Genomic DNA, 26,279 nt, shown 5'->3' with positions numbered 1-26,279 from the left:
TGATATCATTTTATTTTTATCAATAGATTGATGAATTTTAGAGAAGAGTGAGTTGCTCTAGTAGTGGTAAACACTCTCCACTTACAATCAATTACGATCAAGAGATTATAAGTTCAAATTAGGAGCAAGGTGTTAGTTTTTGGAGGGAGGGACTCGATACTGTATCGAAAAAGCTATACCGGTTGTTGTTGTATTGATGAATTATAGCAGGGTGTTGTTGGCAATTAACTTGGTTTGGAGACAAAATCACCCGTGGTAACATTCGATTTACCTGTATTTGAATTGAAAACGTGTACTGGACGCAGTACAGTTTGTACCCTTCCCTGGACATAAAGAAGTCGGAAACACTCTGGTTGAACTCTAAAGACCATCCCCTAGATCGTCACCAGGACAGCGTCAGGGGAACTTCTTATTTGTGATTATAGAAATGCTTGATCTAGCTCAATCTTAGATAGCTTCACTCTGTAGATCAGTTGAAAGGTTGTTAAAATTGCTCAACTTGCTATGGCAGAGGTGACTACCCGCACATCGGTAACTTCTCTTCTCATTTTTCCCCAGAAAGTTTCACGCTTTTATTATGCGCACATTTTCATATCTTTGTGTCGCCTTACATCTGTGGATTTTAGGCCGATGCAAATAATGGGCCGAATTCCTTCTTGGATTTGGGATCCTTCGTTGGCGATTTGAATGTCGAGGATGAAACTGCCAGGTTTGCTAATTTTGCTATAATGCTTGTTATTTTTTAATTCTTGATCCTCTATATATAAGGCAATTAAGGACATATTGTTTTTCTTCTCCAGCGATGATATATCCCTTGAGGGACTTGAGGAAGAGTTACAAGAATGTAAAACTGATGATGTAAGAATTGTCATACACTTATGTTACTTCATTCTTAATAATAGCTAGAATTTTATTGGATTAAAGTTTGATATTTGTTACAATTTAGTACAATTTTTATTCCCCTTTTGAGGGATAGGTTTAGGGACACTAGTATTGGGTCTAAATTTTGCTTACTTTGTATGTTGAAGGTTGTTGCAAACATACTCTCTAAAGGTACAACATTGCGGGAATACACTAAGGGCGTTGAAAACAATTTGCGGCAAGTTGAATTGGATTCTATCCAGGTTTGCTTTGCTAAAACACATTACCACCATTCTTTCTTTCTGTATTAATAGCTTGCAATTTCGAGTTATTCCTCTTTAGATGATTAGTATTATCATGCATTACGCTTTCCAAATCTTTATCTCTTTATTCTACTATTGTAAGGTATTTTCGTTCAACTCAGCTATAGACATAGCATAGTCGGGGTTTTACTTTGAATCCGGTCTATAGGTTTCTAATGTACGGATTGCTGTAATGGTCATTTTTCCATATTTAGCATGGATCAGCTTCTTCCATAATGCTCTGTCTTCCTGGTTGTGTCTCCACAACCTTTATATAATAAACTTCTGTTTTTCAACTTCAAAATTTCCTATACCTAATCGCCCTCATATTGTAACCCCCATCTGATTTGAATGAAACTTCTTCTGACTATTTACTTCCAGTCTATGTTGCTCGGACTCTCCGAAAATGTTGCCGGATGGGTGTCAGATCCTCCAAAAATAGTGTATTTTTGGAGGATTCGATACGGGTGCGGCATCATTTTGGAGACCGCGCAACATAGCTTCCCGTGAAAAGTTTTTCTTATCTAACTTTATTCTCCACTTTACTTGGCAATGGAAAAAGAGACATATTATAAATTGGAAGTCTACCAAAACACTGTTAATTGAAGTCATTCTACCAGCTAAAGATAAATACTGATGTTTCCAAGTGATAGTCTTTTTTCAAGCTTCTCAGTTACTAGCTGTGACACAGCAAACAGATTGTGTTTTGACTTAAAGAAGATCCAAGTAAGTAGATGGGAAGGAAACAATTCTGCAACCCCACAAAATATCGACCAGTTGCTATAAATATGCTACCTCATTGACTGGATACACACAGCTTTTAGTTAGGTTTACATGCAATCCTGAAACTGTCTCAAGTACTTTGCTTGGCTCTCCTCTGCGTCACAAAATACCATGGTATTGTCAGCATTTAATATATATGAAAAAGATACAGCATCTCTGTTACTTCTCACTTTAAAACCATTAACTTATCCTAAGGTCGCTGCAGAATTAAGCATTCCACTGAACATTTCCATTACTAGAATGAAGACAAAGCTGAAAAAGGTCACCTTGACTGAAACATACGTGTTGTTATGCAGAGCTGAACCCAAATAACCCATTTATCTCCAAATTCATCTTCCTGAGCAGAGCAATCAAGAAATGCGAGTTTAAATGACCATGGACCATAGGCCTTCTCAGTATCTAGTTTCCAAATGATCCCTGGTTTCTTTTAGTTAATTCTCATATCCAAGCATGCAAGCTACTCCATTGGTTTTCCGCCTACCTGCAAACAAAAGCCATTTGGGACTCTGATATTAAATATCCAATGATCTTTTTCAGCCTTTCCGCCATTTCTTTGGTTATGATCTTATGTATTCCATGCACTAAGCTTATAGGCCTATATTCCTTTAGCTCTATGCCCTTTTCTTATTTGGAATTAATGCTATAATCGTGACATTAAATCTCCTTTCAGAAATGCCTTTTTGATGGAAAGAGTTCTATTGCATTGATAAGTTCGAATTTTACCAAATGCCAGCATGTTTGGGAAAATGATTTTCGACAACCATCAGCCCAGGGCCTCTTTTCCCTTCACATTCCCTCTATCATTTTCTGATTTTCTCTATCTCATCCTATTGAAAAGGTCTTTGCAACCATTCATTATCTTCCTCAGTCACCCGGATGAGTCTCCTGTCTCCTGTCAAAATAATCCTCTTCTGCACATATTTTTCATCAAACCCCAGAATTCTACTTTCATTGTATGCATCATCTAGCATGATCCGTTCAAGCAGAATGCTTTAATCATATTCACCCTTTTATTTGCATTCATCATTTTATGGAAAAAGCCTTGTGTTCTTGTCACCATTTGACTCCACAAGCATTTGGATTTTTGTTTCCCAATAAGTCTCTTTAGCTTTTGCTAGCTCTTCCAATTACCAGGTACAATTGACTTCTCCCTTATATCTTCTTCTGACATACTCTCTTCCTCCTTTTTCTTTCCAATGCTTTTTGAGAGCATCTAACCATCCGTTCTCAAGTTTAAAATAAGAGCCATTTCTTTCCCCATTTCTATACTCCAAAAGAATGGTCTTATGTTCACAGATAAGATTTACTAAACGTACCTGGGTTGAATGTATAGCTCAACCCGAGACACATAAAAGATTCATGTCTGTACTCATTTCCCACGTGCCTCAGAATTTACAAATGTTTCTTTGGTTTGATGTTGGTCTGTGGTCAGTGTCGAACCGCTGATGATCCGGGAGAGCTAATGAAACCTATTTCTTTCCAGAAACCAATGCAATGCATTTAGTTGTCACAACTCAAATTCATGTAGCCTAATGAACTTGGTTTTAATGATGATATGATTATGATATACGGACTTGTCCAAAAAAATGATGATATGATATACGCGTTTAGTTCGTACTTATGTGCTAGTTTTCTTGGTGAGTGCCTTGAAAACTTGGTTATAATGATACTAATAAAAAGCCCTTGTTTATATGACATATAATGATATGTGCTGTTTTAACAAATCAACAGGATTACATAAAGGAAAGTGATAATCTAGTCTCACTTCATGATCAAATTCGTGATTGTGACATGATCCTATCCCAAATGGAGACTCTTCTCAGTGGATTTCAGGTACTTTCTAATTTCTATCAATATCAAAGTGGGTGACAATTTTTTTCTGCTTTAAAAAATCAGCAGTGAATCAGGCTTTAAAATTACCAAGACGATATGATTGATAAGTGGTACAAGTAGGTCACCTTGTTGCTATGTCAGATAAAATTGTTTAAAGTTCACATCCTGGGATGACTTGGATTTTTTTGGGGGAGGGGTGGGGGCAATATCACTGTGAGGATTTCTGTGTCTCCACTTTTCTCTCATCATACATGGAGGAAACAGGAAGAAATTTAGGAAAAACCATTTAACATCCTCATGATCCACTTGCCTGTATCTTCTTTTCATAAAACTTGATATTTCACTGTTTTATCTGCCAGGATGAGATAGGTTCTATAAGTTCGGATATTAAAATTCTCCAAGAGAAGTCTATGGATATGGGGCTGAGGCTGAAGAATCGCAAGGTATTGTCTTTAAAGGATGGACCTTCTTTTACTATTTACATTCTTGTCTTGGGCTTTCTTTATTTAGTGTATTATAAGTTGCATCTGTAGTGTAGATTATTTGCTTCCTTCTCATTCTGAAGCAATGTTGATTCTGACGACTGTCATTTGAATGCATTTTATTGTTCAAATGTGAGGAAATCATCAGTCTGAATGGATAAAAGTGTGTACAAATTGTGTTTCATGTCTGAAGAAGTTATTAGTGGCTCTGAATGTGTGGTATTGACCATTTCGTTTATCTTATAGATTTCTTCTCACTTTCACATCACTGTCTATCAAAAAACCTTCTGAGTAATATGGATGGTTGCACTTTTGTTTCTGACATGGGAAACTTGAAAAAAGAGGATTAGAAGAGTATTTGGAGGAACTAAAAACTCCTATGCATAAGTCAGGAATATTTTTATTTTGATGCACATTTGGAGCATATGTAATATTCCAATAGGTGTAGATGATTGGATACTCTTTATGGAGAATTACATTTCTATATAGGATTCTCTACTTAGGGTGTGTTTGGCAATGAAAGAGTGTTTTTCAGTTTTTCCATGTTTTTGGTTGGCTTAAATATTTTGAAAAATATTTTCTTTATGAACTCATTTTTCCCCAATTGGATGAAAATGACTTCCCCACAAAAAGGAGGGAAAATAGTTTCCAAAGCTCTCTTTCAACTTTTCCCACCCCCACACTCACCCTCCAATTCACACCCTCGCCATCCCGGCCCCCAAAACACCGACCTCACCATGACCACCCCCGATCCACACCCCGCCCACCATCCAACCCCCCTCCCCGACAAATCTCCCTTGCCCAACCAACCCACAGTCCTCGGCACCAGTGTTGTGAAAAGCGCCCCCTTCAGTGCTTAAAGCGCGAAGCGGGCAGTTGGTCGCTTTTGTGTTGTGAAGCGTAGCAGGTGATATAAAGCATGCGCTTCTGCCAAAAAAGCGAGAAGCGAGAAGTGATAGTAGCGACATAAGTATATTAAGTGGCTGCCAACGTTTAAAAAAAAAAAAAAAAAACTCTTTTTTCAAAACATCATCGAGCAGCAGAGAAAACAGGCGACTAAGGTTTCCATTTTCTGCACTTTTCAAGTTCAAGTTCATCAAGTTCAAGCTCAGGTATGTGATTTCTTCTTCTTCCACTGTTTCAATTTCAATATAGCAGTGAAATGCTGCCAATTTTTTTTTTCCTTCAGTTCTTTTTCTCTTTTTTTTCTTCTTCAGTCTTAAATTGCAGCGAGATGCTGCCCAATTTTTTTCTTACTTACTGCCAATTTCCTTCAGTTCTTCTTTTCCTTCAGTATTTGTTTTAATATATATTTTTTTTAAATTCCGCTTCACTTCAAAAAAGCTAGCGCTTTGCTTCTCGCTTCACGCTTTAAGCGAAAAGGGGCTTGTCGCTTTTCCTCGCTTCACGCTCTTCACAACACTGCTCGACACACCACCCACTCGTCTCCTGACCCTCTTCCCCTGTCCCGTCCCACCCCTATCACCCCACTCCAGCACTCCTCCCCTGCCCTCACCATTTCGTCTCCCATAGAGGTTGCCTAGACTATATATTTTCCAAATTATTTTTTTGCTAACTAACCAAATACCAGAAATAAGTAAGAAAACCACTTATTTTCCAAGAAAATATTTTTTGCAGGAAAACATTTTCCTTCATACCAAGCACACCCTTATTGTACACATCCTGTACGTCAAATTCTCCCATCAATCATCATATCAGTAAAATTTAATCATCTGTATTAAAAAGAAAAACGAGTCATGAGAAATATTTTCTTTTCTTGTCTATCGGAAACAACCTCTCTGCCCGTCCAGGGTAGGGGTAAGGCTGCGTACATCTCACCCTCCCCAGACCCCATTTGTGGGAATACACTGGGTTGTTGTTGTCGTCGTCGTCCTTAACTAAGTAAGGTCTTGAGAAACTCAATCAGCTAAGTTCATCTCTTTTGTTGCTCAATTCTTCTCTCTTTATTCCTTTTGATTACTATGCTTCTGTTCAGCAAGTTGCATGGGTGGTTCCACTTTCGCTTCTGCTTATTCAGGTTGCTGAATTAGCTGGATTATTCAGAAAAGTCCTACCCGTTTTGCCGAAAGATTTAGTGATAAAAATTGTGTTTCAGTGTATAAGAAACTATTTACATGCTATAGTAATAATGCCGGAGTAAAGAAACCATCCTAAGTTAGTCCTTGGTGTTAATGTCCTAGCTCTTTTGAATGGCAAGTTCTGTCTGAATATTTTTTGTATAATTAAGTTCTGTCTATATATATCTATATATAATAAAAGGAGAGGCAAACGCACATTATTAAGACAAGTGGCATAACCACAAAAAGCCTAGTGGCATTGTTAAGACAAAATAAACTACCTTTTTAACTAAAAAAACCTTTTTAAATTTTGAATTAATTGGTTACTCTATTTGAATTAATAAATATAGATATCTTATAATTAGCTATATTAAAAAAACGAAAATATAAAAAAAATAACTACTCATTCAAATTGGGGAGTAGTCTTAAGTTGGAGTTTTAAAGTTATTTTAAAATAGAAAAACGAAAAATAAGAAAAAATTAAATTAGCTACAATAAAAAACGAAAATATTAATAATAAAAAAAAGCTACCTATTTAAGTTGGGGAATAGTTTCAAGTTGGAGTTTTAAAATTATTTTAAAATAAAAAACGAATATAAAGAAATAAAAAATTGCCAACTCAAATTGGGGTGTGGTTTCAATTTGGAGTTTTAAAATTATTTTAAAATAAAAAAAGGGAAATAAAGAAATAAAAAATTGCCAATTTAATTTGGGAGTAGTTTCTTTCTAAAGTAGTAGTAGTAGTAGTAGTAGTAGTAGTAGTAGTAGTAGTAGAGTGTGTGTGTGTGTGTGTGTGTGTATATATATATATATATATTTAATTTGGAAGTAAATTCTTTCTAAAGTAGTAGTAGTAGTAGTAGTGTGTGTATATATATATATATATATAAAATTATATGATGCCAAGTGGTATAACCATAAGACGCCAACTATAGATTTTTAGGACAAAGCTCCAACAAATTGGTGTTTTAAGATAATTTTAAATAAACGAAATTTAAAAAAAAAAAAAATTTGCCAATTCAAATTTGAGTGTAGTTTCAAGTTGGAGTTTTAAGGCAAAATAAACTACATTTCTAACCAAAAAATCTTTTGAATTTTGAATTTTTAATTAATTGTTTACTGTATTTGAATTAAGAAATATAGATATCTTATAATTAGCTATAATAAAAAATAAAAAACAATTACCCATTCAAATTGGGGAGTAGTTTCAAGTTGGAGTTTTAAAAATATATTAAAATAAAAAAACAAATGAAAAAGTAAAATTAGCTATAATAAAAAACGGAAATATATAAATAAAAGAAATACCATTCAAAATTGGGGAGTAGTTTCAAGTTGGAGTTTTAAAATTATTTTAAAATAAAAAAACGAAAATAAAGAAATAAAAAAACTTTCAATTCAAATGAAAAATACAAAAAGTCAAGTGGCATTGTTAAGACAAAATATTTTTCAAGTGACATTCAAACTGAGGAGTAGTTTCAAGTTGGAGTTTTAAAATTATTTTAAATTAAAAAACAAAAAATAAGAACAAATTAAATTAGCTACACTAAAAAAAGAAAATATTAAAAAAAAAAAAAAATTCCTATTCAAGTTGGGGAGTAGTTTTGGTTACTCCCTTTCTAACTAAAAAAACCTTTGAATTTTAAATTTTGAATTAATTGGTTACTCTATTTAAATTAATAAATAAAGATATCTTATAATTAGCTATAATAAAAATAAGGAAAAAAAAACTACCCATTCGAATTGGGGAGTAGTTTTAAGTTGAAGTTTTACAAATATTTTTAAAAAACAAAAATAAAATAAAATTAGCTATAATAAAAAACTGAAAATATATATAATAAAAAAGGAAAAAAAAACTACGCATTCAAATTGGGGAGTAGTTTCAAGTTGGAGTTTTACAAATATTTTTTTTTAAAAAAGAAATATAAAATTAGCTTTAATAAAAAAATGAAAATATATAATAAAAATCCATTCAAATTGAGGAGTAGTTTCAAGTTGGAGTTTTAAAATTATTTTAAAATAAAAAAACAAAAATAAAAAAATAAAGAAACTTTCAATTCAAATGAAAAATACAAAAATATAGAGATACTATTAGGATATTATACATAAGATAAGCATATTATATATATATATATATATATATATATATATATATATATGTGTGCTTATCTCTTTATACTTTTGATGAATTCAAAATTATAATTTAGTAAAACAATATTACATTATTTAATTTTTGATAAACTACAAAATTTGAAAACTAATCAAATATGTATTACAGTAGAAAAGAATGTACGAAAAGAGGGGGATAGAGATAATTTTATGATATTTATAGTTTGAAGTAATTAAAAATAAAAGATAAATAAATAACACTCAAAAGAAAATTATCAATAGTACTAAGTACTTGCTAATTCAATAATAAAAATAAAAAGGATCAAACAATTTATTTGATTACTATATGATGTGTATCCTTTAATTTTGTATAGATTGTATTATATTTCTGCACACTATATTAAATAATAAAATACAACTAATATTTATTAAGTTAATATGATATATTAGATCATAATTTTATAAGATTAATATTCCGTCAAATTATCCGCGCATCACGCGGGTTCTTATACTAGTATATATATATATTTCAAAAGGCATCGACACCCCAAGTAAACAGATCAACCTCTTGGTTGATCATCTTTGTATAAAAATTCTCATCTCTTTAGTACTTTTAACTATGATCATGTCCACCTGGAGGTGCCTTTTTTAAAGACAATTAATAGATGAAAGCATATATTCTTTTTGCTGTTGTCGTTGTCTGCGGAGTTATTTTTATATGATTGAATACATAACATGTGCCCGTTCATATTTGTTGAGTACCGTCACCTATTATATCTGATGACGATTTTATTGCATGAACTGCTGAAAACCCTCTCAAAATTTAGCTGTCCACAGTTGTTTTGACAATAATTTTGTGGGAAATGTTCAATTTAACTCTTAGACACTTCACTTCTTCCTCTTCTAAGACTTATTAGGTGGATGCTAGTGCTTCAAACACTAATGTAAGAGAACTCAGTCATGCTGTGGGGTCAAGTATACTTGATATAACAACCATATTTGAGTCTTGGTGTTTCTTGAGATACTTTTTGATAGTTGTAGTGTGCTTGCTAAATGGTTTGTTATTCTGCAGGTGGCAGAGTCAAAGCTGGCAAAGTTTGTCGAAGATATTATTGTTCCTCCAAGGATGATAGACATAATTGTTGATGGGGAGGTACTTTTGGCTCCTTGTTTGTTTGTTCCTCATATTTATTCTTGCATTGTATCCTATAGTGGGTCTAAGTCAAAGAAGAATAACAATGTGGGAAGAGGCAAATTCGAAATTTAAGTATAGCTGGTGAATGGGTTGGCATAGTCTTGCATATGATTTTGAGGACAATGATGTGACATGTCGGGCAAGTGACTGTGTAATAGCTGGGTTTAGTCTTTTCTTCAAAGTGCTTATTATTTTAACTGTTTCTGGTTTTTATGTGGCCTTGCTTACGGATTTATCAACTCACATAGAAAGCTCTTCTTGGTAGTGTTAACGGCTTAACGCTGGCGGCTGGATTGACTTTCTCGTTTCTCCCTTGTTTCATCATTTTTCCCTTGTCTCCTGTGAACTTATCATGCACCATACCATAAAAAAACTCTTCTTTTGGATAGTTGAGTGTTAGCGCTGGACCGGCTTTTTCTCTTCTCTTCTCCCTTTTATTCATCTTTTTTCACTCCTTTCTTTTTCGGTCTTGACTTGCTGGTATTGCATAGCTACAGTTGATTGAGAAGCTTCTTCTAGTTTATCACCAGCTTTTCTGAATCAGGGAAATTATAATGCATCATCTCTTTTTCTTTCTCTCTCTTTTTTTTTTTTTTTTTTTTTTAACTTTTCGTTATAAAGTATTTACCAAGTATGACCTCTCTCTATAGCCTCTCTACCTTCTTGAAGGTAGGGGTAAGGTATGCGTACATACTACCTCCCCAGACCCCACTTGTGGGATTACACTGGGTATGTTGTTTAATTTGTTGACCTCTCTCTCTATCATAGCATGTAGCACAACATTCTGCCAGATGTTTAATTTTCAAATATTGCATATTTGAATGCCTAGTTCACTCATGGCTTCTAACCAACCATCCAACGCTGAATGTTTATAGGTTAATGAGGAATACATGAGGACTCTTGAAATTTTGAGTAAAAAGCTGAAGTTTGCAGATGCAGATCCCATGGTTAAAACATCAAAAGCTCTGAAAGATGTTCAGCCTGAGCTAGAAAAACTTCGGCAGAAAGCGGTCTCCAAGGTATGTAGATGCTGAGTACTTTAAGCATGTTTAAGTTTGATTTTTACCATTGATAGGAGCTTTTGGGTTAACCACAAACCTTTTAGATAGCATAACCAACACATGGATGTCTTTGGTTTTATTCAGTGTAGTGCTCAAACACACTCATGATTTTATGATCCTGACTTTGTCAATGAAAAGATTCAAAAGGAAGAAAATTTTGATACAGTGACATCCATCCCGGGAGAACATTAGCTTAATTCAGAACTGACTGCACTTCTTCAAAGCAAACTTGCTGGCAGTTTAAATGCCTTTGTTTTTTTGATGAAAAATCATTTTCTGGCTATAACTAGAGATCAAGTATCAAAGACAGCTTTTTTTTTGATGTTTGAGGATCCTTCTACAAAGTGGTGATTAGACCGACTATATTGTATGGGGCGGAGTGTTGGCCAGTCAAGAACTCTCATGTTCAAAAGATGAAAGTAACCAAGATGAAGATGCTGAGATGGATGTGTGGACATACTAGGAGATACATGGTCATGAATGGAGATATTCAGGACAAGGTAGGTGTAGCCTCCGCCGTGGACAAGATGCGGGAAGCGAAGTTGAGATAGTTCGGGCATTTGAAGAGGAGATGTCCTGATGCCCCAGTAAGGACGTGTGAGAGATTGACGATGGCGGGTTTGAGGAAAGGTAGAGGTAGGCCGAAGAAGTATTAGGGAGAGATGATTAGGCAGGAAATGACACATCTTTAGCTTACCGAGGACATGACCCTTGATAGGCGGGTGTGGAGGGCGAGGATTAGGGTAGAAGGCTAGTAAGCAGTTTCGCGCCTTTCCTTTCTTTCCGGTAATAGTAGCATTATTCTAGTATTTTCATATTCTTAAAAATGTATGACTGCCTGATGTGCTTGTGTTTTGGTTGTTCTACTTCCTTGCTATTGTTACTGCTTTCCTGACTTTTACACTACTGCATTTCTTCTCTATATTGTTGTGATTTGCATGCTTGGTTGAAGCCGAGGGTCTACCGAAAATAGCCTCTCTACCTGCACAAGGTAGGGATAAGGCTGCGTACCCACTACCTTCCCCAGACCCCACTTGTGGAATTACACTGGGTTTGTTGTTGTTTGAGGATCCTTGTAAGTAGATTAATGATTAATATCTTCCTGTACCACTTTTTGTAATTATGGATGACTGTACTAGCTTTGGTGCAGTTAATATATATACAACAAATGTTACCTTCTAAAAAAAAAAAATGTATCAAAGACAACTACCTTAGTTTTAATTTCTCCTTGTCAACTACCTTAGTTTTAATTTCTCCTTGTCTTCTATCTCTTTTTTCCTGTTCTCAACTGAAATTGAAATCAACCTTAATCATGGAAGTTACATTCAAAAGTTACCCTTTAATGTCAAAAGAGTGAAGTGTTAAAAGAGAGAGAGCACCGAAACAAACACCACTGGAGAAAAATAGTGGACTAGCTCCTACAGGGGTCTCTTTTCCCTTGTGTCATAGTATAAGCTTTGTTGAACTTCAGAAATTTCATTTGCTCAGAATCTAGTTGGAAACATACAGAGAGCAGTCTTGATTGATATTCCTTCTCATTTATATCCGCCACCCCAAACCCAATAAAAGAAAGGCAAGGGATGTCTAACTTCTGTTTGACACAACAATTAATTGTCAGAACTCAGAAGAAGTCCAGTATGGACAAACCACGACCACTACCAACAATCATTTCGATTTTGTCTATTTCTATTTCAGGATGCAAAGCTAGACTCCATAGCCTCATTGATTTAACATATCCAAAACCAATAAATGGACACAAAGTAAGGTGCATTTTCAAAAATAAGTTTTTATTTAGCCTCCTCCAACTCTTGTTCCTTCTGTACTTTTCCATTAAAACATTGGAGAAGTGGCTGAGGGGACATTTTTTAATATTAAGATGTATGTATTTGAATACATATCTGAATATTAAAATTTTGTATTTAGATCTGATACTGATTGATTAAAATTGTTTGTTTTCTCAATATCTGAATGTTTATAATTTATCTTTTATAAACAATTAATAAATATAAGATTCAAATAAAATAATTTAAATATTATATTCCACAAAATATTAGGTTGTAAGGTGTGTGGTTGATGAAGGTATTTGGCAGTGGTGGCTCGTGTCGGTGGTTGTGTAGAAGTAGTGCTGGTTGGTAGTGGTGGTGGCGGCTATGCGATGGTGAAAGTTGTGATGCTGGAGGTTGTTGGTGTTAGTGGCTGCGGTGGTGGTTGATGATAGTGGTGCTGGTGGTGGGCAATAGTGGCGATAGTGGTGGTGGCTTTAACCGTGGAGGTTATATTATATTCCACAAAATATTAGGTTGTAAGGTGGTGGTTGATGGAGGTATTTGGCAGTGGTGGCTCGTGTCGGTGGTTGTGTAGAAGTAGTGCTGGTTGGTAGTGGTGGTGGCGGCTATGCGATGGTGAAAGTTGTGATGCTGGAGGTTGTTGGTGTTAGTGGCTGCGGTGGTGGTTGATGATAGTGGTGCTGGTGGTGGGCAATAGTGGCGATAGTGGTGGTGGCTTTAACCGTGGAGGTTATATTATATTCCACAAAATATTAGGTTGTAAGGTGGTGGTTGATGGAGGTATTTGGCAGTGGTGGCTCGTGTCGGTGGTCGTGCAGAAGTAATGCTGGTTGGTAGTGGTGGTGGTGGCTATGCGATGGTGGAAGTTGTGATGGTGGAGGTTGTTGGTGGTAGTGGCTTCGGTGGTGGTTGATGATAGTGGTACTGGTGGTGGGCAATAGTGGCGATAGTGGTGGTAGTGGCTTTAACAGTGATTACTGGTAGTGGTTGGTGGCAACAATAGCGATGGTAGTGGCTGGTAGTGGTTGGCAATAGTGATAATTGTGATGATGAAGGTGGTTGTTATGGTAGTGACTGACAGTAGTGGAGGTTGACGGTGGTGCCTTGGTAATGGTGGTTGGCAGTGGTTGTTACCAGTGGTGGAGGGGTTGGTTGTAGTGGTTGGTAGTGGTGATAGTGGTTGTTGTTGTGCAATTATGGCTGGTGGTGATTGTGGACAGAATGGTGGTGAAAGTTCATTTTCGGAAAATTCTTTAATTCAATAGTATCTTAATAATACTAAGACTCTGTTTAAGATCTGAATGACTTAGATCTATTCAGACCCATGAAGTGGTTAAATCTGAAAAAACAAAAGCACTTGATGGTCAGAGGCTGAATCATTCATATTAAGACCTTCATTAAATGCAAAAATACTGGGCCTTAGTTTGCATCAACGTAAGCCTACTTAGGCTCTATTTGTTTCCACTTAACAGGATTTGAATATGAATCGTTTAAATCTTAGTCCATTAAGTGCATTTGGCTTTTTTCTCTTTATTTTTACAACCACTTGTTCCGAATATGTCTGCTTCATTCAGATATTGTACAAAGTTTGAAAATCATTAAAATATTGTTCACTTAAATATTCATGAAATAAGTGATCCTTTATCACCACTCTGTCCACTATAATTGCATAACTAGCATCAACCTCCACCGCCAGCCACCACCTTCACTTACTACTGCACAACCATCACCACCATCCACCACCAGCACCTGCATCAACCACCACCACTGCACAACCATCACCACTAGCCACCACCACTAGCCACCACCACATAGCCATCACCAACTCATCAGCTAAAATTCGATTTCTCAAGTTTTGTCCATATTCAACAATCACAATATACAAATAATAGGCTCAACACATTAATGTATGATCAACAAATTCAATTTATCAAAATTGAACCTTGCCTTAGTTCACCATTTCACAATTCTTGTCTAGAATGGAGTCTCAACTCACTCGGTTTTATACCTTCAATAGTTCATAAATACTCTATGGAAGCGTTTATATTCCTTCCCTTCTCAAAAAAAAAACCCTATGGAAGCATTTATAACTACTCAATTCATCCCATCAACCATTAATACCCAATTCACATCTATTTGCTGCACATCCTACTATTGTCAAGCTTTGTAGCTTTGTGTCTTTGCTTCACCACATTCTGTGAACCTTTTTCCTCTCCTAATTCTCCGTCAGGACCATTATTAACCTTCTATCTCTTGCAAGACCTGTTGAAATCGCCCTAAAATTTCTCAGCTTTCCTGAGTTCTTCTAATTTGCATCTGATCTCTCATTCAATCTGCTCTGGGAACACGTATTCTTTTCTGGAGATTGCTATCGAGTAATAGGCTGCGCATTCTTTTTTCTTGTTGAAATCTTTTCTGAGGATCCTTCTTATACTGTTCGATGAGTAGCCCCCCAGTTTAATTCTACATATCAGTATTTGAAACATTTTACCATCATATTCTGAATTTCTATCAGCCTTAGTTGCCATTTCAATTTTCATCGCCGCCTTCGCTCTATCTGAACCTCTTGTGTGGCTCAGTCTCTCAAGCACTTCCCCACATTTCTTTGCTAAAAAAAGGAAACAATTATATCTTCTTGGACATCGGTGCATCAGATTTCGCGTATGTTTCTTTTTTATGCTCCCCCACCCTTACAACAAAGTTGTCCCCTTGTAAGGTGATACATGATGTCTAATTATTATGTTTGTTTAACACATACGTTGTTCTTTGGGGGTTGTGCTTTTTGACTCATAATTGGGTCACCAGTAGGTACCCTGTCTAAGATAAGTAAGACTAGTTGTTGTAATTTGATTACTTATCTGATTGAATTGTTCACAACTTTAGACTTCAGTTGCATTTTAGTCATGTCCTATCTAATCCACTTCCCTATTCCTCTTCTAGGTATTTGATTTCATGGTTCAGAAGCTATACGCTTTAAGGAAACCCAAAACTAATATCCAGATCCTTCAGCAGAGTATCCTTCTAAAATATAAGTGAGTTGTGTTTTCTTCTGGTTTCTATCATATGTTGTATCACTAATTCCTCTATTCCTGACTTCTGAAAACTAGCTAATAATTTTGTTCACAATGCATTTCTTCTATACAGTTTACCTGATTGGCGGCATCCAAGAAGTACAGTAGATATAAATTGTCCCGTTAAACAATTCATAGATAACAGCATTTTGTGTTCGGTTATTAGTGTTCCTAACTGCAGTACTGTCTTTTAGCTGTTATTTTCCTGTCAGCTGTCAGGATGCTAGAAAATTTCCTAACAAAATTTTACTTTTCCAGAACTATGATAACGAAGTTGTGGCACTTAAGGAACTTATTTCACATTCTTTCTTTCCTTTGTATTTGTTTTTGGTATAAATGACGCATTCCCATTTTATGTATGAGAATTTCTTATCCTTCTTTTTGAAAAAAAAAAAATTGTAGAAAAAGTTTGCTCAGAAAGAAAACATGGTTGGATAGTTGCAGTTTTTTCGAGTAGTTACGAAAATTTGTGAGTGGTTTGTTAGTAGAAGAAGAACTCTTTAATTGAAAAGTGCTTCCCTTTTATTCTTCACAGGAAATTCTTTCTTTGTGAACTTTGTGAAAGGATGTTCTGTAAACAAATTAAAAACCAAACAGGTTCTTGACAACTTTTTGAAAATGTTAAAAAGTTATTTACAAACACACACCAAATTTTATGTGCTATCCTGGAGGTTTTGAGGGCAATATCTGTTATTGCTATTGTGGTCTACTTAAATGCTATAAAAAAGGATGAGTTCTTGTCAACAGGTCCTTACCTAATTTATGATTATCGTCAGCCTCGATTCTTCATTCCAATTTTCTTTTTATCTTTCAATTTCCTGGATTTATCCATAGATACACTTGAAGGTTATTGTTGCATTTACTTTTGCAGGTATATCCTTTCCTTTCTCAAGGAGCATGGCAAGGAGGTGTATCTTGAGGTTCGAGCAGCATATATTGACACAATGAACAAGGTTAAGTTTTATAGTAATGAGTAAATTTTTATAATTTGGCCAGTTTATATGGTCAATGAGTCAAAGGTTAAAGAATTAAGTTGTTGGATGTCTAACTCGTTGAGATAGATGCGGTAGCTCCTGAAAAGGGAGAATTTAATGTCAAAGTACATGAGTACTTAACTTGATGGTTCCTTTAGTGCACACCCTTAAAGATTTACATGTTTGTATATGAGTTGTAAATGTTTCTCCATGGTGTATGGAGGCAGGTATAGCAAACAATATACGGGTGGTTGAAATACTTTTAGGGATTAGTCATTTGTGCACACTAGTGTTAAGCTTGAAACCTTTTTTGTACTCATCCGGTGTTTGAATGGAGGCAATAGCATGATGGCAGTAGTTGTGTGGCTCTAGAGGGTTTTGACAATAGTACTGAAGCAGAGAGTTGTGAAGAGAAGTTTGTTGCAGGGGAAAAACAGAAATAGAAATAAAAGACATGCAATATGTATTGAGGGGCCAAGAACCCATGGTCATCAACTTAGCAATTTGCATGGTTTTATGAGTAATAAAAATATTGTAACATCCACATTTTCTTAAGAGAATGCTTCTTAGGTAGATTGAGGAATATAAAGGTGCGCCCCTGATAGTTATCCCTAACTAGTAAGACCAGATAAAATCTTATTTTTATCCATCTAAAAAAAGATATTTTTTTATTTCTAGCTAATACATAAATATTAATAATATACTACATCATTTTCCTCGGGATGGAGAAAACTTGATACCGACAAGTTGAACAGCTGATGCAACACTCAGAAGATCTAATTTGCAGATTGACAACACTTGAACTATGACTTAGTATGTGATATTTTGGAGTCTCCAATCATTAGCTATCATTGCATACATGACTTAATATGTTGGAATCCTGTCTCCTAAAATTTGGTATGACTTTGGTTTAATCAGTCGTAAGCTATTGTCATAGGTCTAGGTAACCTAATTGATTGTATTATAGTTAATATTGGAGCTGATCCTTCATCTTGTAAGCTCTTTAGATTGTTATGAATCATAGTTATCAAATGTACTGGTGATAAGAAACTTAATATGCTTTTTGGCTAACAAGAGATCGTGTCATTTCATGAGTACTAAAGAAAAACTTTGTGTCACAGGTTCTAAGTGCGCAGTTCCGCGCTTATATTCAAGCTTTAGAAAAGCTGCAGTTGGATATAGCAACATCTAATGATCTGATAGGTGTTGAGACCAGAAGCACAGGTCTTTTTTCAAGAGGAAGAGAACCGTTGAAGAACAGGTCTGCAGTTTTTGCTCTTGGAGAAAGGATCAACATTCTCAAGGTCTTCATCTTCTTTCTTTGAGCCTTGATCTTATGACCAAACTGTGTAGAATTCTTCCGATTGCAGGGTTTATGAATTTTGTGCATTATTGAGTGTGCTTTAGGTTGGTCAACTGTGAAGGTCTATGTAAGTTTCACTCTGTTAGAATTATATTTTAGTTTGAAGATAACTTTGATTGACTTGGGTGCTTTGGGACGACGCGTTGCCTGATAGTAGGATGAAAGTTTGTGACTATTTCACCAGTACTAACTTCAGATGGGTATGGTCTTGACGGACACTTCATGGAGATAATGTGAAGTCTCTTTGTAATAAATCATAATTATTCAAGATGATGAAGTGAAGGAACCTACAATATATGATTTCCAGCACGGTAATTAGGTAGGTTCCTTGTAAAAAAAAAAGAAGGAACCTACCTAATTACTGTGCTTTAAATCATATATTGTATGCTGTTTTGCGTTCTTGGGCTTTTTTAGTCTTAAGAATGTCATTTTTTTTGTATTAGTTTTCCTTGTTAGGAGGAAGCTCTATTTGAAATCTCCTATGAAGACCAAGGAAAAGCTCTTAAAACCATATGAGTTCCATCTAGATTCACTCTTTGGTACATCTCCATACAGAGTTTAGCCTGGCTTACACCTGTATGGGGTAGATCATTCAACATTTGCAACACTGATCCTCGAATATATTTGTCTAAGTTTGAAGGCAATCAAACATATGCTCCATATTACTGAAAACACTTGCTATATAATTCCAAAAACACCTGGTGTTATGTGGAAACAAATAAAATAGCCTTCAATACCACACGATAATTACCTTCTCAGAAAAAATACCACACAATAATTAAAAGGTACAACACTCTGAGCTACCAGATTTGGATAAATAGATCGTTGGGAGCCATTCTAAAAAAAGGAGGAGAAATCAGACCTACTTGGTGAAATAGGTTCTTTTAGAATTAATTTCAAGCCGTTTGCTAGAGGTTTTGACAATACTCCCATTATATCAAAGCCCTTTCGGCATTGTGCAATAGCCACTAGTTAAGCTCCGCTAGCACTAAAAAGACTGAGTAGAACTGGTGGAATTATATTACAAGAAACTATGTGCATAGTCGGTTTTCGATTAACTCTTGATCTGGCCTGGTCCACCCCATCAATAGGAAAATAAGAAAATTGTTATAGGAATGTACATGATGATTAGATGATGTACTTATGGCATATATTTTCCTCTTTATCCAGGAGATTGATGAGCCTCCACTAATTCCACATATTGCCGAAGCCAGCTCAAAAAAATATCCGTATGAGTTCCTTTTCAGGAGTTTGCACAAGCTGCTCATGGATACTGCTTCTTCTGAGTACTCTACGATTTTCTCTATTTGACTTCCTGTGCTTCTGAATTGTAACTCACTGTGAAACAGTTTAGCTTTCCTACTGACAAGATATAGTGGTAGCTTTCCTGGTTAATTATGTATTGACTACTGTCTTTCCTTTTATTTGATTAGGTACCTTTTCTGTGATGATTTCTTTGGAGAAGAGGCGATGTTTTATGATATTTTTGCTGGTATGTAAAGTAGTGACTTAGAGTAAACATTTCCTTGTCATGTACCATTGCTGAAGATAAATATCATGGTTATGCTTCTTAAGTACGTATCTGTAAATAAATATCAAATTTCAAAAATATCTTGTTTACCTCCTTATCAAAAAAATATCTTTTCGACCCCAGATCAGCGTGTTTAACAGAAGTCGTACATGCAGTTCTTTGGAATTATCAACCATATCTAGTGCTGCCTTTAATCTGTTTAATTAAGTTGAGATCCACCTCTCCCAGTCTGTATTATGATAATTGTCAAACACCTTCAATGCCTTGCTGAAACCTGCAATTGTTGATTTTGATAGGAATATCCAAATTCCTGATTTTCAATGAGATTTATGATAAACATTTGTGTGTTATCAGGCCCATTTTCAGTAATTGATGAGCATTTCGGTACAATCCTTCCCAACAGTTTTGATGCAATTGGCCTGTTGCTCATGATTCGCATAATACACCAGCACCAGGTATATCATAAGCTTGTACATTCTGGTATTAGCTTGTTTCAGTACTTGGAAAATCCAGCAAGCATTAAAATCCCATAATGCATCAGAGGTATTCAAATTCTCTGAATGTGTCTGGCAAAGTTCTGTGACTCTCTTGATCATTGTCTTTGGTAGTCCTTTGGAAGACAGATGACAAATATCAGTTCCGTCATTGTGTGTAGCAAATTCGAAGCGCAATGTTCACAGGCTTAAATAACGAGGTGTCTGTCTATCTTCTTAAATACTTGGCATCGGAATCTCAATATGTCTGCACTGTTCATTGTAAACTAATTCTTACTACAGACAAATTAATGAATTATTCAATAATTTTCGCATTTGAAATGTGTCCGCATAAGTTTGTAAATTGGTTTTCTCATATGATAACCAAACAATGACCGTTGCCGACGAAATTGATTTAATCAGAAATACTCATTGCATGCATTGAAATTATCTAAAATAAACAGGCCCTTACTCTTTTACTCCTTTCCTTCGCATTTTCAAATGCATTTGGTTATAGTAGAAATCATACTTATCCAAAATAAACAGGCCCTTGCCTTTTAACTTCTTTCCTCTATGTTTTTATATGCGTTTGGTTATAGTTGAAATCATACGTATTTGTAATTCATTTGTTTATAAAGGAATCATTCTAAGCATGTAAATTCTTCTTTCTAGAAAAATTGCAATGTTTAAGGAGAAGGTGGAAGCAGTGATATCTAATTCCTGAAGCACCCAATGGGCTATGCATTGGACCTTTTGATGATCCATCTTTCACACATTAGCATCATGCACCTAAATTTTCAAAAAGATTTTGGAACAAATTTAGATTTGACGCTGGAAACTATGGAACCTGCAATTGGTTTGAAAATTGATTGTGGGTTTGTTTGGGTAAATTTCTGAATGTAGATCAATCCAGATATTGTGAGAATACAGAATTTTTGAACTTATGAAGAAAGAGAAGGAGAACTAAAAGGGAAGAATGGTAGAAGCTAGAGAAGAAGGGGGTGGGGGAGAAGGAAAGAAGAAATATGAAAGATTTTACAACATTTTGTTGATTCGAATCCGTCCTAAATACAACATATGCATATGCCTTTTTTGCGAAAACATGCAGAAAACATAGCAGGGTAAATTAGATCCTTCTGATAAGTCAAGGACCTCTAGACAATGTTTGCGGCCAAGTTTTAAAAGAAAGGATTACTCATTGATTTATTTTGGGACAAGTAATAAGGATTTTATAAGTATATCCAGCAAAAAGAGAATGCTGGTGTGTAGTAACAAAAGTGCAGTAACTCCATGTAGCCCACCGGATGGATAGAATTCCAAATGGTAGCGTATGACTTGCTTAAATCCCTTCTTTTCCAGCATTTGATAAACTCATTGATTCTGGGCATAGACCATTTAATCCCCAATGTGTTTAGCATGATACAATCTGGACCAGCCTGTGGCAGTGCAAGGCCATTGAGTTGTTGTAGCATAGTAAACATTATTGCCATCTCCCAATCATTTCAATTCCTTCTAAAAAGTGATGTCCTAACTCTGATATTTTGTAATCTGCAATAACAGCCTCAGTGTTGGTAACAAAACTGTATAACTCCGGGAATGAATCTTCCATAGGGGAGTGTACAAACCAGGTGGCATGCAAACCGGGTGTCATGCCAGAACCTGACCTTGCTCCATCTCCAACTCGAAAGATGGTGTTTGCAGAAAAAACATCCCAGAAAGATGTGCTGTTTGATTTTGTACTTGTTTCACATCTTTTGCAAGTAGACTCTTGCTCTAGTTTTTTCATTATTTTGGCTTCCAAATTGTTCCATGCTGCAAAATTTGCGAGAAACAAGATGGCCCTAAACCATACACAGAAAAAGGCATTCCAAATTCAAAATACCACAGTGAAATATAAAAAGGATTAAACTAATACTACATTAGATACTTCAAACTATTTCAAGTGTAGAGCCATCTTAGAATCAACTTGAGCTTTAACTTCATTGCACTTATAATCTTCTTCAAACTAGTTAGTCATGCTTATACATCTGCATCACCTATTCCTGAAAGAAATTTGATTGTAGGATCTGTTTGAATTTCAATGATCTTTTACACTTTTAACTCAAAAAGAAAAAAGAAAAAAGAAAAATAAAAAGATATAGAAGAGCACGTGGTAAAAGTGCTTTGCGACTTGGGGATATCTCAAACATAATAAGCAAATGAAATGTCAGATATTCTTTTAACGTTTTTCCTTCTAATTTTCTGAACATTAGAAAAAATGTTAACTTTGATTTTTTTATTTAAAAATTCAGTGAGGAATTATGTGCTTAATGCACGTGTGTAATTGTCCTATAGCATGCCAACTTGTGTTTTTGTGAACTTGAAATTAAATGTATGGCTTTTTTGATCTTGTTGGAATGTTTTTTTATTGAAGTACTGCTTTTTCTTTCTCAGCTTGTAATGTCCAGGCGCCGAATTCCATGCCTGGATTCATACTTAGACAAGGTATGTATCCCTCTATTAACTTTACCACCTGAAGTCATGAGCATCAATACTGAATATCCCTGTTTATTCCTTTCGCACTAGCATGTGAGGCTACTTATGTCGAGTTGAACTAAAAGAAGTTGGCAGCTGTTAATTTATGCAGATACTTATTTTTCGCCTGTTGCCTTCTGTTGTGGTGATGTGTGTTTTTAAAATGTTATTTCCCATTTGTTGCGACTGTGATGTGGAAAAAGAACTGCTGCTCAAGCATATCTGGGACTTACATGATTTCCTTAATTTGCTGAAAGAATAGAGTATTATTAGTTTGGGATATAAAATTTCATCTTGGCATGAAGTATTTATTATCAGGTCGACTGCGCTAACTTAAATGACTTAAAGTACAGTGAAATCAATTATCTAGTTATTGCTTTTCTATTCATAACTCAAACTGTATTCTCAGTCATAATCTGACTTCAGCTTGACATAATGATAAATTTTAATGTCGCAGCAGTGAAATTGGAACTTGCTTTATTGATTAATCTGTGAAGCCCAATTCCCAGTGATTTATCTATGTTTAATTCATGGTACCTGGACATTTATCTGAATGAACTTACTAAAGTGTCAAAGTTTCAAGATATTGAAGGGTCATTAGAAATTTGAAAAGTTGCCTTCCGCACTTGGATTCATGATGTCGGCAGGGTTACCTTCATCAGTAAAGAGAGAATTAAACAGCTTGCTCATAGAATGCGGTCAGATGGACCATTCAAAGTGAGGAATAAGGAATTCTGATGCTAATTTGCCAGATATGAAACCCGAATTTTTCGTGTATATATAGCTAATGTATGCATACATATTTATATGTACATATATGTATGTACGTACGTACGTACGTATGTACACATGTATCGATATAGCTATCCTGCCAGATGCGAGACCATAACTCTTGTATATGTCAGATCTTAGAAAAGGTGAATATAACTGTACGGCAACTCCATAAGATCTTAGAAAATATAACCTGATGACATTGGAACAAAAGATTAATGTTTTCTTGTAGTTGTCTTTCCTTTACAATGGACTACTCTAACTTGTTTCTTAATAAATCTGGGCAGGTCAATATTGCTTTATGGCCACGTTTCAAGATGGTCTTTGACTTGCACCTCAACAGCTTGCGAAATGCCAATATCAGGACTCTCTGGGAAGATGATGTTCACCCACATTATGTCATAAGGCGCTATGCTGAGTTTACTGCTTCCCTTATTCACCTTAATGTAGAATATGGAGATGGGCAGGTTGGAGAACATGAAGGTTCACTTTCATTACTTATGGTTAACTTGCACTAAACTGGCTTTGATGTTTGCTTCTAATTATTGTAGCTTGAACTGAATCTGGAGAGACTCAGAATGGCTGTTGATGACTTGCTTGTCAAGCTAGCCCAAATGTTTGCAAAACAAAAGCTGCAAACAGTGTTCCTTATAAACAATTATGACATGACAATATCGGTTCTGAAGGTTAGAAGTTAATTTTTTTTTCCATTGATAAACAAGAAATGAATCATGGAAAGTGCAAGTCAATGTCATGAATGTCAATGGGCAGTGCTCATACCAGATAATGGCATGCCCATGGCATTAGTTCCTTTTCTCTGAAGTTTAGCGAACCATCAAACCTGAAGTGTAATAATATTTTATAATTCCTATCCGAACATTTGATGTCAACAACAACAACAACAACAACAACCCAGTATAATCCCACTAGTGGGGTCTGGGGAGGGTAGTGTGTACGTAGACCTTACCCCTACTCTGAGGTAGAGAGGCTGTTTCCGATAGACCCTCGGCTCCCTCCCTCCAAGAACTCCCCACCTTGCTCTTGGGGTGATTCGAACTCACAACCTCTTGGTTGGAAGTGGGGGGTGCTCACCACTAGAGCAACTCACTCTTGTCAGAACATTTGATGAGCAAATATTATGTAATTTGGTAGTCTAAATCATAGTAATTTCATTTGCTTTCAGGAAGCTGGTCCAGATGGTGGGAAAATTCAGCAGCACTTTGAAGAGCTTTTAAAGAATAACACAGCCATATTCGTGGTGAGCATACACTTCAATTCTTGCATTTCAAGAATGTTGAAATATTATAGTTATGTTTCTCTGACAAAAATCAACCCCACTTCTGTTTTTTCTTCGAGTATCAGTTAGGTGATCAGTTGAAAATAAATTCATTACGTTCTTCCAGAAACATTACTATATAGAATTTCATTATGTTCTTCTAGAAAACATTAGTTTTTGGAATAGAGAAACAAATTCATAACACCGTTTATCTATATTTGTAATGAGTACTTGATTAATTACCAAGAACATAAATACTTGGTGATGATCGCAACCACAAAGTGCATACCTTATGAGTTTCCTTAATGCAGATGGAATCAGTAGGGTTTTCTAATCAACATTAAGATCAGCATCTGTATATTTCTTGAAAAATTTGCATGTCAAGCCTGTTGTTCTTGATTGTAGGATCAATATTGGAGCATCTTAATAATTATATACTCAGCTGAAGAGATTGTCCTTATGTCCAATTTTATTGCAGGAAGAACTGCTCTTGGAACATTTTAGCGATCTTATCAAGTTTGTAAAGACGAGAGGATGTAAGTGTTGAAGAAAATGCTATGCATATCATTTTATCTCAAACCTGCTCATATTCCCTAACTAATCATCTCATTGCAGCTGAGGATTCAAGTACTAGCACTGAAAGACCTATAACTATTGCTGAAGTCGAGCCGATTGTGAAGGACTTTGCAAGCAGATGGAAAGCTGCTATTGAACTTATGCACAATGATGTCATTACTTCTTTCAGCAATTTCCTGTGCGGTATGGACATTCTAAGAGCTGCATTAACTCAACTTCTTCTTTACTATACGAGGCTTTCTGATTGTATAAAGAGGGTAAATGGTGGGTCTACCTTGAACAAGGATCTTGTTTCAATTTCGTCCATAATGTATGAGATCAGAAAATACTCGAGGACTTTCTAAAACATTTTTCACATTTCGTGTTCGTTTTACAGTCTTTCTTTTTTCCTTTTTCTTTTAGAGTCTCTTGAATCACTGTATTTACGTTAAAGGCGTCTCAATTGAACATCAAATTGTCGTTGTGGCATTTTGTAAGATCTTGGGTTTTCAAAGAAATCATTTTATGACTTCGAAATATATGTAGTGATCCTTGTGATAGTAGCAAGAAGTAACTCTCCTCATGCCAAATTTCCAGAATTATTTTTACTAGTTCGGGGCTTGATTGTTACACTAATTTTCTTTTTATTTAATATATAGGTGCCTGAGTTGCCATTCTCTGAATTTTCTATTTTGCTAAGAGGTTATATGTTCTATATTTCCTTTAGGGGTGTACGTGAGCCAGGGTTAGTTTTAATCAGAACCAAACCAATCCAATTATATCGGTTTGGTTTGGTCAGTTTTTTCCCCACAGGTTTTCAGGTTTTTTTACATGAATATTATTTCAATCTTACTTTGTTAAAATTTTGATAAGTAAATATTTGTTTAGTAAAAATCAAAAAATCTGTCAACAATGATCTATTAAAATATTTATATGGAAGAATTTTTTTAGTAACACATGACAGTAATTTTCTTAGTCGTCTAACAATAATTTTTCGTTGATGTAAGCTTTAAAGGTTACCTGCGTTTAATAATTAAACACAAAAATAATATAAAACCTAAATAATGATATGTTCTATTTAGTTTTAAAATTACAAATAAAATGCCATTTCAAATTCGAAAAAGATACAAGAGTTTAATAGACATGAATGTGAAAGAACAAAAAGATTGACGCATTTCAATAACACTTGATAAAATAATAATGATAAATACCATTATTCAAAGTAACTAACAATAGATGCACTTTATAGTTCTATTAAATATT

The 26,279-nt window shown here is 35.2% G+C and overlaps 1 protein-coding gene across 1 annotated transcript; it reads left to right on the top strand.

Annotated features, from left to right (window-relative positions):
• The first annotated feature begins 362 nt into the window (after positions 1–362).
• LOC104087474 (vacuolar protein sorting-associated protein 52 A) lies at positions 363–25,576 on the top strand. The gene is made up of 20 exons (XM_009591949.4): positions 363–531; positions 627–709; positions 801–858; positions 1,029–1,124; positions 3,678–3,779; positions 4,139–4,222; positions 9,518–9,598; positions 10,516–10,659; positions 15,429–15,520; positions 16,431–16,512; positions 17,655–17,837; positions 19,067–19,182; positions 19,330–19,388; positions 19,782–19,882; positions 22,334–22,384; positions 23,473–23,652; positions 23,737–23,871; positions 24,369–24,443; positions 24,940–24,997; positions 25,077–25,576. The coding sequence occupies exons 1-20, from the start codon at positions 505–507 to the stop codon at positions 25,379–25,381; spliced, it is 2,112 nt and encodes a 703-aa protein (XP_009590244.1). The 5' UTR covers positions 363–504; the 3' UTR covers positions 25,382–25,576.
• Positions 25,577–26,279: the final 703 nt, after the last annotated feature.

This window comes from Nicotiana tomentosiformis, chromosome 3 (genome assembly GCF_000390325.3).
Source record: "Nicotiana tomentosiformis chromosome 3, ASM39032v3, whole genome shotgun sequence".
NCBI classification, from domain to species: Eukaryota; Viridiplantae; Streptophyta; class Magnoliopsida; order Solanales; family Solanaceae; genus Nicotiana; species Nicotiana tomentosiformis.
This window is presented reverse-complemented; position numbering and strand designations above follow the sequence as displayed.